Source organism: Trichomonas vaginalis, chromosome VI, assembly GCF_026262505.1.
Source record: "Trichomonas vaginalis G3 chromosome VI, whole genome shotgun sequence".
In the NCBI taxonomy this organism is placed as follows: Eukaryota; Parabasalia; order Trichomonadida; family Trichomonadidae; genus Trichomonas; species Trichomonas vaginalis.
The window spans coordinates 7,201,878-7,214,016 of NC_067208.1; the positions used below are offsets into that span (position 1 = coordinate 7,201,878).

Below are 12,139 nucleotides of genomic sequence, written 5' to 3' on the forward strand. Positions count from 1 at the left end.
ATTTAAAATAACAAATAAATTAAATCATAACAGCAGCTAAATTCAAAGTCATTCCTAAAACAGCCTCCTTTTTATGTTTTTTAGGAATTTGCTCTTTAGTTCGTTCAATAAAAACAGGCTTTGGCTTTGGAGTTATAACGTGAATCTCTGTTTCTTTTGGAGTTAAAAGAGGAGTAATTCCTGGAGTTGTTGCAGCTGTAATTACTGGAGTTGTATGAGCAGTTTTAAATGGTGTTCCTACGGGAGTTTCTTTTTCTGTAAGTAATGGAGTTTGGACTGGAGTTTCTGCTTCTGTAACGAAAGGAGTGAGGAATGCAGTTTCAAAAGGAGTCTGAAATTCTGTGATCACTGGTGTTAAAACAGGCGTTCCAAAGGGAGTTTCTTCTTCTGTATTAAAAACTGTCTGGAATGGCGTTTGAAATTCTGTAATCATTGCTGTCTCAAATGGAGTTTCGCTTTCAGTTATCACCATTGTTTCGAAAGGGGTTTGAAACTTTGGATCTTCAGGAATATTTATTGTTGATAAAGGAGTTGAAAATTGAGTTATGAATGGCGTTTGCTCATATGTACTTGCAGGTGTTTGATAGTATGTTTGAATTGGTGTAATCCCTGGTGTATCAAACATGGTTATCAGTGGAGTTTGATGATATGTTTCGAATGGTGTCAAATAAGGTGAAACATATGGAGTAATTAGTGGAGTTGTTTCGTATGTTATCATTGGAGTTTCGACATTTGTAATCACAGGAGTTGTTTCGAATGTTATCATTGGAGTTCCAATTGGGGTTAGTAAAGGTGTATTTTGTGGTGTTATTATTGCTGTAGTAAATGGCGTGATAATTGGAGTGAATATTGGTGTTTGGGGCGGTTTCTTGATACAGACACCATCAACGTTATCAAACCCATTTTTGCATACCTTACATTGATTAGAGGATTGCTTACATTCTCCACAATTACTTGGACATATCGGATTTATTTCAATGTAACCATTCGAGGATTGTCTGGCGTTCCAAGTATCAGATAATTCTACATAATTTCTTGTGTAAGACCGTTTCCCACCATTTCCTCCTAAACCACCTGGATACCCATTTGCCTTACCACCTTGACCACCTCCTGCAATAACTAATTTATCTCCTGATTGAAAACTTATATATGAAGCACCGCCACCACCACCGCTATATTTATTACCTTGTAATGGAGTTCCATCTTTTCCACCATAATCTCCTCCAAATCGACCATTTCCCGGGGAACCAACAAATATTGTTAGAACCTGATTTGAAGGAATACGTAATATACCACATATTTGTTTACCAAATTCACCATTTGTGGATTCACCATTACCCTTACCTTTATCAGATCTTGGATTTGCACCTCTTGCTCCAACTACAACAAATGAGTATTCTCCTGCAGTTGCTGAGAAATGTTTAATACCGGGGCTTCTAAAAACTTCTGACTGCATCAGAGCAGCAAAGAATAAAAGCATTGGCAGAAAAAATATTTTTCGAACTTCTCAAAATTAAATTGAAGACAATCATCCCCATTTTGTAAATATTTTTTACATATTTTCCCAACTATATGTAGATGGATCTGTGAGCGTTAATCATTGATTTTTTTTGGATTTATATAATTATATTGATTATGACAAAAATTGAATGGGTACATTGAATTTTAATCAACGTAAAGAATTCAAAATTTGGGATAATGTCTTCTTAATTTCAACTTTATTTTATCTTTCATAAGATGGAATTCGTATTTACTGTTTTTACTATTATGTTTTAATTTTTAAATAAAAAATTGAAAAGCTCTCAATTTCAATCAATCGGTTAATTGAAAATGTTATAAGTCGACTCAGCAAAAAATACATTAGAAACATAAAAATGTCTGATATTAGTGAATTGAGACAATGATCTCCTAAAAAATACCCTCAATTTTTAACTTTTGCAACTCCAAAAACCAGGTGTTTTTCCAGAACTACCATCTAGGATGAGTCCTAGGAGCTATAATTCTAGGGTTAGATGATACCCACTTAGTACTTTTATTTGTATATGTTTTAGTGGAATTTGGTGAGGGGTCATGAAATTCGTATCTAATTTGCTATCATCTAAGCTGGTAAAAGTTAGAGAAAGCTATTTACTGGTTATATATTACAAATATACCTTGTAATAGAAAATATAAGTGTTTGTGATTTAAATTCGCTCAATTAGCTCGAAAATTTGTTTTATATCCATGACAAACTAACACAATCCTATTTATGTGATTCCCAATCTCTTCCCAAAATATATCAGCATGAATATATATATATTGATATTATTTGCAATTTCATCATTAAATAGTACTTTTTTTTCTATTTTTAATTTAGAAATAGTATATTTATTTGATAGCGACACAAGATTTTAATTAAAAAATATATGTTATCGATCATCACACTCAAATTGAATTTCAAAAATTTTAGAATTTTTCAATTTCAATATTGAAAATATATTTCTTATATCATAGCGATTCATGTTATAATAATATGGAGAAAAATATTGTTTTAAATCTAAAATTTAAAATGAATGATTGGGCATTACATTAATCCAATTTATTGTTTATTTGTTAATCTAGTGGAAACAATTAATATTTTGGAGAAACAAAAATTTGAAATTTGAAATTTTGAAAAAAATGCATGAATCGGTAATTAAACATTGATTTATTAATTTATTAGCCATGCTTTTGATGTTGGTCTTATTCTTAAGCCGATTTAAAGAATTAATTTTTCCAAATCGTGTTTGACATTAACACATATAGATATATCAGGAAAAAAGGTATCACTTATCAAGCTATTGGTTTTTATGTATCTCCTAACTTTGCCTCGTTCTGAATACAATTCTAGTTAACGAATTTTAAATAACTATATGAAGAATACATCATTTTGGTTTTATTATTATTAAAATGATATATATTAGCTATGCATATGCTTGTAAGAATATTATTCCGTGAATTGGAAACAGAAAAAATAAATTTAGACAGAAAATGCATATCTTTAAAAAATAATATGAAATTTAGCTTTGATATTATTATCCGATAAAATATGCATGATAATTACTCCGCAAATAAAATTTAGGAAGTATCGTTTTATCAGGCAACAAGAGGTCTTGAAATGAGTAAAGGACTGATCACCCTTGAAAGGTTCAAACTTGCTTGCGCGCCGCAGTCTTAAAAATGATATGTTTCACTTCTGGTCGAAAATTTCAACCTCTATGACAGTTGTTGGATGAACAATTGTGTAGCGGGATGAAATCTGAGTGCGGCCTGGGGCTGCAGCATCAATCTTCCCGGCATCTTTACCGCAATCATCTCTTAGATTGCACACAAAGTTGCGAACGAGCAGCTTTCTATGCGGTAAAGATGCCGGTAAAAGAGAGCCGTAGTGATTCTCTGCTGCAGCGTCAATCTTCCCGGCATCTTTACCGCAATCATCTCTTAGATTGCACACAAAGTTGCGAACGAGCAGTTTTCTATGCGGTAAAGATGCCGGAAAGAGAGAGTCGATGTGAGGTTCTTTTCGAGGGCTCCTCGAATGAGACACTGTTCCGCATTCATAACTTGAACGCGGAAGTTTGACCGACAAGAGTGTATTGTGCACTCCTGTCGGTCGCAGTGTCTCATTCTGGGAGACATTGCCTCTGCATGTCTCCCAGAATGGAACAATGTTCCGCATTCATAACTTGAACGCGGAAGTTTGACCGACAAGAGTGCATTATCCAATCTTTTTTGTCATATACCTCAACCCACAAAGACAAAACCTTACATAAAATAGGTAAACTTTGGTTTTCACTTAATAATGTTTATTTTTAATTTTTTGTTCTTTATATAACTTTTTCTTCTACTAAACTATTTTACAGACTCTACTGAGCTATCCTCACATATATACATGTGACAATAACACATATATACTCCCTTCATATTCTGATCTCATGACATATTACAGCACAAACTATAATTATACAACATACCTCATAAAGTCTGATTTTACCCCTATCTAAGCGTTCAAAACCTATTTTCCCCACGTAATCTGATTCTTCTGGCTCTGCTGATTCGACTTCTGCTGTCAGATCGTGAAAATATGCATCACACAATGAGATAAACACAAAATACACAACTTAATATTTTCCTTAAAATTGTCAATTCCTCGATCTTGACATATTTATTATTTCCTCCGTTTTCCCTCACAAATATATTTAATTTTCTGAACTTGAAGAGAAATTTTAAGGAAAATATTAAGTTGTGTATTTTGTGTTTATCTCATTGTGTGATGCATATTTTCACGATCTGACAGCAGAAGTCGAATCAGCAGAGCCAGAAGAATCAGATTACGTGGGGAAAATAGGTTTTGAACGCTTAGATAGGGGTAAAATCAGACTTTATGAGGTATGTTGTATAATTATAGTTTGTGCTGTAATATGTCATGAGATCAGAATATGAAGGGAGTATATATGTGTTATTGTCACATGTATATATGTGAGGATAGCTCAGTAGAGTCTGTAAAATAGTTTAGTAGAAGAAAAAGTTATATAAAGAACAAAAAATTAAAAATAAACATTATTAAGTGAAAACCAAAGTTTACCTATTTTATGTAAGGTTTTGTCTTTGTGGGTTGAGGTATATGACAAAAAAGATTGGATAATGCACTCTTGTCGGTCAAACTTCCGCGTTCAAGTTATGAATGCGGAACATTGTTCCATTCTGGGAGACATGCAGAGGCAATGTCTCCCAGAATGAGACACTGCGACCGACAGGAGTGCACAATACACTCTTGTCGGTCAAACTTCCGCGTTCAAGTTATGAATGCGGAACATTGTTCCATTCTGGGAGACATGCAGAGGCAGTGTCTCCCGAAATGATACCGTCATACCAACACCAATTTATTCCTTCTTTCCATTGTCATACAATTCAATATTTTTATCAATCTTAATCAACTTTTTTTATTCTTCTTTAATTCAATTTATCTTTCTCCTAGAATATCTATTCCTTTAACAGACATAAAATCACTAATCGAGCTTTTTCAATACTCAAAATTTCATATAAATCTTTGTTATTTTTTCTCTCATCGCTTATTTTATTAAATATACATATTTCCTCTCATATATCCCTCTTCATATATATTGGATCTCAACACTCATCTATTAGAACAATATATTTTCGCTTAATCTCATATTATTCATTAACAATCTTTCATCATCTTATTTCTAGTTAACCTACCAATATATATATAGAATATATGCCCAATTACATATTCAGATACATTAAATTCAAGAAATTCTTCTAATATTATTCTCCTATTCATAATAAAATCATATTTAGTCTCACATCACAATTCTATCAGTTCTCCAATATCATATCATATTGGTAACATCACATATATCTCTTATAATATCACTTAAATTTGTATTTTTTTATTAATTATATTTAATTAGTTCTACATTCTATTATTATAGAGGTTTGACAAACTCATCAATAGTTAAAATCAAAATCTATTCAGAACTTTGAATCTAATGAAAATTACATTTCGATATCTTTTTGCAAGCTTAATTTTTTGTATTATCTTAAAATACATTTAGTAATGTTATGTACGTATTGAATTCAAATTATAGCGCAGTAACATGCAACTCATCTTGAGATTCACATTTCATTTTCACAATTATTGCATATATACATCAATAACATATTGTACTCATATATCTACACGACTCTAAACTCAATGACATCAAGTAATGCTTGTAATATTTAAAATAATTTTTGCATTTTTGATTCTCAGCTTAACTTCTATAAATGTCACCAAAACATTTCATTCCTACCAAGAAATAATATATTAGTAATTAAGCGTTTATTACCATTGTTACTCACATCATATTAATTCATTTTTGTAATTTTTTAAATAAATGACTGGAATCATAAACCCTATGTACCCATATCAACATGTTAAAATTTCAAAGTCTGAAACTTAGTATACATTGAGTTTCATGAAATCAGATAATCTCGTAGATTTCTTAAATATTATATATTGCTGGCCAATAATGATGCAGCATGATTCTCCATCATATCAGCATTCTAAACATATCTTTATTTTGTCAATTGGCATAAATTAAGGGTGCTTTTCAGGCGATAAATGGTATTTTAGATACCTGGGTAGGGGGTCATGAAAAAGTTGCAAAAGTCAAAAATTGAGGGTACTCAAACAGCCAAACTATCCGAAATATCGTTATTTGTATGATAGCTTTATAAAATCAACTAAACATTTTATGGTTCCCCTAAACTTTTAACAAATTGAAATTTCGATTTCATTTAATTGATTATCAAATAGTAATTTTGTTAAGATTAAATTATTAAATAGCTGATATGATATCGATCTGATCTATTTAAGAATGAGTATTTATGAATCTAAATTTAATAAAAATACAAAATTTATTCTTACATCTCCCTCTTTATCTAATTAGATGAATACTCAGATTGTTTGTCTTTGAATTATATGATGCTTATCTAAATACTTTGATAATCCCAAAGTTAACAACTATCACAATTGCAGCTACTATAATGGTTCTAGACAATTTGTGATAGTAGAACTTATTATGTGGTTCATACTCCGTCCAATATTGGTTGTCCATCTGAATTGGACTCATTAAAAAGATTAAAGCAGACAAGTATTAGAGTACCCACTTGACAAATGCCTTCTAATTCCTGCAAAAAACAGATTTTGAGCAATATGTTGCTTAAAATTTGATTCTAAAATTTAAAGATAAGAGTATTGGTAAAATCATATTATTGCTATTATATTATTCTTCTCTATTTGGAGAATTTGTGTGAAGTTTTGCATATAATACCTTGATTAGATTTAATAAAAAATTCAACAAAGTTTATATTATGATTTGAGACATATTCATTAGATAAAAATACGGTTAAGCAAGTAAAACAATATTGGCGACCAATAATTTTATTCGATTAGAAGTCGAACATATCACCAAGATCAAGTGGAGCAGCGGCTTCCTCTTCCTTAGCCTCCTCCTTTGGAGCTTCACCAGCGGCAGCAGCTGGGGCAGCAGCAGCGGCGGCCTTAGCGGCAGCGGCGAGGGCTTCTGGATCGGAAAGGAGCTTCTGGAGATCCTCGATCTGCTTCATGTTGTGCTCGATAGCAATAGCAATGGCAGCAATGTCCTTGAAAGCAGAGCCGACAAGGTGTGGAGCAGATGCAGCGCATGGGTAGCCGACAGCGAGGGCGAGGCCTGTAACATTGCGGAGACCTGTGCGGAACTTCTCGCCGAGGACTTCCTCTGTGATAGCGAGGATGGATGGGTCGTACATGTTGCCATGATCGTAGAGAGCCTCGATCTTGAGTGTGTACTTGAATGGCATGATGCCGAGGATGTTGAGGATGTTAGCTTCAGAGGCACCAACCTTTTGGCCTTCCCAGATGAGTTGCTTTTCACCTGTGATTTCGATTGTGCCCTTGAAAATCTTACACTGGATGTTAAGAGCGTGGAGGATCTTGATATCGTTTGGTGACATGGATGTGCGCTGTGGCTGAAGGATGACATCGCATGGAGCGATAGCACCAACTTTAGCAGCGGAACCAAGGCAGTTAGCATCGATAACGTCCTTGATAGCCTTGAAGTTGCCGTTTGTGAAGATAAGGCCAGCACCGTGATAAAGATGCTCTTCAAGCTGTCTGATGCCTGGAAGTTCTTCCTTGAGCTGATCAACAGCACGGCGCATAAGTGAGTTCTTACCGAAGAGAACTTCGCAGCCGTGTTCAGCAAGGCCAGCACGGATGTTGAGAAGCTGGTTAGCTGTAACGTTCATGGATGTGACGACGACAACCTTGTGGTACTTACGGAAGAGAGCGTGGAGCTTTGTGACATAGTCGAGCTTCTTCTGTGGGATATGCTTCTCGTGATGCATAATTCAGATTTGTCAGACCAAAACCGAAAAAAGGTGACGAAATATTTTTTGCAAAAATTTTAATATAATACTTACACAAGCATGACATTCATAATACAAAATTTTGGTTGATGAGACTTCATAATTTTGAATGGACACGTAAAAAGTCGTCATTAGCTTTAATATTATTTCATAAAATGCTCTATCTATAGAATACAAAATTAAACAACTGATAAATAAGCTGTCAATTCCATTTTTTGAGATTTTGGAATTCAATTCTTTAAGATAGTTCGTTTTTAATGTCATTATACGAATGCACTCATTAATGGTAATTCAACACTTTAGTGATTATGAGATTTTAAGGGATAACAAATCAAAATCTTTTGTTATGTCACTTTTGTTGTTTATAATTTCGAAAAAATGGATTTAAATGTTGATGCTATTATATCGAATATTAGAAATGGAAAGCTTATTCAAGAACATGAAGCTATAGCATTACTTACCAAACTCCAAGAAATCTTATTTACAGAGGCAAATATCTTAGAATTGACATCTCCTATTACAATTTGCGGTGATATTCACGGACAGTTGTACGATTTATTCCAGTTGTTCGAAACTACAACTCCTAAAGGTGTTAGTTCAACAAAATGGCTTTTTATGGGCGATTATGTTGATCGAGGTAGATTTTCAATGGAAACATTTGCTTATTTAGCAGCACATAAGATAAAATATCCAAAACAATTCTTTTTACTCCGTGGAAACCACGAATGCCGTCAAGTTAATCAAAAATACGGATTTTACGAAGAAACATTATCAAATTTTGGCCATAGTGGCATTTGGTCACTATGCAATGAAGCTTTCGATCTACTTCCTGTTGCTGCCGTCATAGATAACAAAATTTTTAGTGTTCATGGCGGTTTGTCTCCTAGTGTCATCATGTATCAAAGTGCATATTTGATGGATCGTCAAGATGAACTTCCTTCCAGCGGTGCTCTTTGCGATTTACTTTGGAGTGATCCAGATACAGATATAAACAGTTGGAAAGAGAGTCCCAGAGGTGCAGGATATCTATTTGGCGAAAGACAAGTCGAAGAGTTCTGTCATAATAATAAAATAGACTTAATTACAAGATCTCACCAACTGGCAGCGAATGGTTATCAATGGTACTTTGACGATAAGCTAATAACTGTCTGGTCAGCGCCCAACTATATGTATAGGTCAGGAAATAAAGCTACGGTTCTTAGATATGAACCTGGACAAGCTAAAGAATATAATTTAATATTCTTCGATTTTTGCCCATTGGATAAGAGAAAAATGCCAATGGATGTTACAATTTCGCCATATTTCTTGTAAAATAAAAATTATTATGTTATTTTATCTAACATTATAAATCAATCACTTCCAATATGTTTTTTGAAGCCAGAATTTATCAACTATCTTTTAAAAACTGACATAAATACATTTTGCATTTACAAAAGATTTTTTTTGTTTATCAACATCTAAAATTATTGAAATTCATTAGCTTAAATCATAAGAACACTTACTAATTTTAAGATCAATGGAGCAATCGTTTGATAAAGAGCTAAATTTAGATTCAACCAATCTTTTCACTAAAGAAACTACAGAAAATGACTCAACATTTAATTTAGAAGAAGATGCAAACATAAACTTAATACAAGTTTTCTTTGAAGATGAATTTACCATTCCCAATATTCATAACTTTATACAAGAATTACTACAAAGTACGAATGATTATACATTATTTCTTACGGAATTTCAAATAGAGCAATTATTTGATTGGCTAGATGAAGATGATTTTGATTTGGATGCCAAACTAATGATTTTAAAGCTTTTAGAATTATACACAATACACTTTAGCACATATTTGCCTTTTAACTTCCCTGATGATGCTCTTTCCATATTATTACCATATAAATTTTCAATATCTGCTCTTAATATTTTTTCAGAGATGATCAGTAGAAAGCATGATACTGTAAATGCCCTTAATAGATTATTCAGCAATGGAATTTTTAACACAATAAATTCAATTTTAGAAAATCCGAATGATTTATGTGATTCAGCATTACGTCTTCTAGCAACAATTTACTCAACAGCCTTTTATGAAATTAATATAGACTTGCCATTCAATTCAATAATGATAAATAAAATATATCTCGTCTTCCCATCAAATTCATTCTTAGTCTTAAAATCTTATATTCACCGATCTGAGGAGAATGCATTAAAATTCATAGAATTTCATGCTACAGATATTTTTTCAAATATTGTTCAATTTCCGGAATCAGTTTTATTTGTTGTCCAATTTTTTAATGAATTAGTATGCCAGATTGATGATTTAAATAATTTACTGGAAGATTATAATATGGCCTATTTTTTTAATTGGATTATTGAAAAATCATCAAATTCAAATAATTTATTTTCCAAATCAATACCATATATTGAAAATATTTTATATAATCATTTTGTATATCATTCTGGTGAAACGGCATCATATATCGTTGATTGGATAATTGAAAATAATTTGTATCAAAATATTATTGAAAATCTATCGTCATGTTCTTCTGAGTGTCATAATAGTTATATTAAAATTCTATGCTACATGCTGGTATATTCAAAACCAAGTCAATGTAATTATTTAATTAATCAGAATCCTCTATTAATAATACTTGGAGAAGAAGTCTCAACGACTAGCAATAAGATAATCACTAATTTAATCTCGCAAGTATTTGAAACCATCAAAAATTTTATTGAATTTCAAATTCAAAGTTCTCAGAAAATTGAGAGCGATACCAAAAAAATTGACATAAATTACACTAGCATTGTGACAATGGACGATAAAAATATTAATTCCACTCGATTCAAATTCAATCATTCAATAATTTTTTTACCACAAAACCTTAGAGAAGAAATAATTGAAATCTTAGATCCTGATGACGAATCTGGATGCTTGAAAAAATTTATCGATGACATGGATGCTTTAATGTTTAATAATTAATTAAACAAATGAATTTTAATTCAATTTTTTATTCAACCATTAATTGTATAAAATGCATTATTCGTATCATATACATATTTATAATTCTTGTGAATATAATTCCAATTCTTTCATATTTCCAAGAAATAAATCTTTTTGACTTCCAAAAGATATGATATCACCAATTAAATACACACTAGATTAAGATGAGATATTCTAATATATCAATTGAAATTTAAAGTCAATAAAGTTTTTTACCAAAAAATATAAATGAACTTTTCAATTTCAAAATTTGACACTAAATTTGGATTAGCAGAGTTCATTGCACAATCTTTTTCATTGCAAATCAAATCAAATTGTAAAAAAGATTTTGACATACTTTCATTTCACTTTTTTTTCAAAGCAATTGAATTCTCATTCAAAAGTGTTTACCCAAAGTGCAATTTGGCTGAATGAGCGAAGAAGTGAAGGAGATGGAGCTGCTTGCAAAAATGAAAGAAATTCGATTCGATCCAAAAAACTGCAATGGTTATAAATGGATAATCATTAATTTACAAAAACAACCAAATTTCACAGAATTAAAAACATTCTGCACAACCATATCACAGCTTTCAAGCATTCCGATATACAGAGAATACTATCGCAGAAAGAAATCCTGCATTTTCTGGGTAGAGGAAAATCTTGACCAAATAAACTCATTTGTCAAGAATAACAAAGTTGAAATTCAAGTATTTTGCGATAGAGACAAGGAAAATAAGTACTTGCAAATCAAGCCGCTTGAATCCTTTGTTTTGTAGATCATTTTTGTTTATTATACAATTACTCTAAGGTTGCAAAAAGCGGGGAACGATACAGAAATTGAGAGAACCCGGCCCCTTAAGCGAGAACCCAGCACGGGGAAATGAACGATATAAAATGTAGTTTTTTCCTTATTTTTATCTCAATTTTTAATTTTTGAGAGGAAAAATTCAAGAAAAATATAGAGTTTAACGAGAAAAACATATGTATTTTGAGTACTCTTTCTATATTTTATTAAACAAAGAAATCAAAAATTCTCCGCTACGCGGCAATATTTTTGGAAACCCACTTTTCTAACCGTGGGTTAACTCAATTTTTTGAGAACTTTGAGAGGAAAACCGAACCCATTTACGGCTGGGGCGTTATATCTCGCTATCCAATCTTTTTCAGACCGTTAGAATTGCACATTGACCGCCGGGTTACCGAACCCACATCCAT

General features: G+C 32.1%; 4 protein-coding genes across 4 annotated transcripts; 1 reads left to right on the forward strand and 3 right to left on the reverse strand.

The window, feature by feature from the left end:
- Positions 1 to 19: 19 nt before the first annotated feature.
- On the reverse strand, positions 20 to 1,480 carry TVAGG3_0821130 (bifunctional inhibitor/lipid-transfer protein/seed storage 2s albumin superfamily protein family; the record flags this gene model as incomplete). The annotated part of the gene is made up of 1 exon (XM_001320789.1): positions 20 to 1,480. One exon carries the CDS (start codon positions 1,478 to 1,480, stop codon positions 20 to 22), a length of 1,461 nt encoding a protein of 486 aa, XP_001320824.1.
- Positions 1,481 to 3,098: 1,618 nt separating this feature from the next.
- On the reverse strand, positions 3,099 to 3,879 carry TVAGG3_0821140 (uncharacterized protein; the record flags this gene model as incomplete). The annotated part of the gene is made up of 1 exon (XM_001320790.2): positions 3,209 to 3,697. One exon carries the CDS (start codon positions 3,695 to 3,697, stop codon positions 3,209 to 3,211), a length of 489 nt encoding a protein of 162 aa, XP_001320825.1.
- Positions 3,880 to 6,975: 3,096 nt separating this feature from the next.
- Positions 6,976 to 7,944, reverse strand: TVAGG3_0821150 (ribosome biogenesis; the record flags this gene model as incomplete). Its single annotated transcript, XM_001320791.2, has 1 exon — positions 6,976 to 7,932. The coding sequence occupies one exon, from the start codon at positions 7,930 to 7,932 to the stop codon at positions 6,976 to 6,978; it is 957 nt and encodes a 318-aa protein (XP_001320826.1).
- A 373-nt stretch (positions 7,945 to 8,317) lies between these two features.
- On the forward strand, positions 8,318 to 10,978 carry TVAGG3_0821160 (serine threonine-protein phosphatase family; the record flags this gene model as incomplete). The annotated part of the gene is made up of 1 exon (XM_001320792.1): positions 8,332 to 9,264. The coding sequence occupies one exon, from the start codon at positions 8,332 to 8,334 to the stop codon at positions 9,262 to 9,264; it is 933 nt and encodes a 310-aa protein (XP_001320827.1).
- Between the last annotated feature and the right edge of the window lie 1,161 nt (positions 10,979 to 12,139).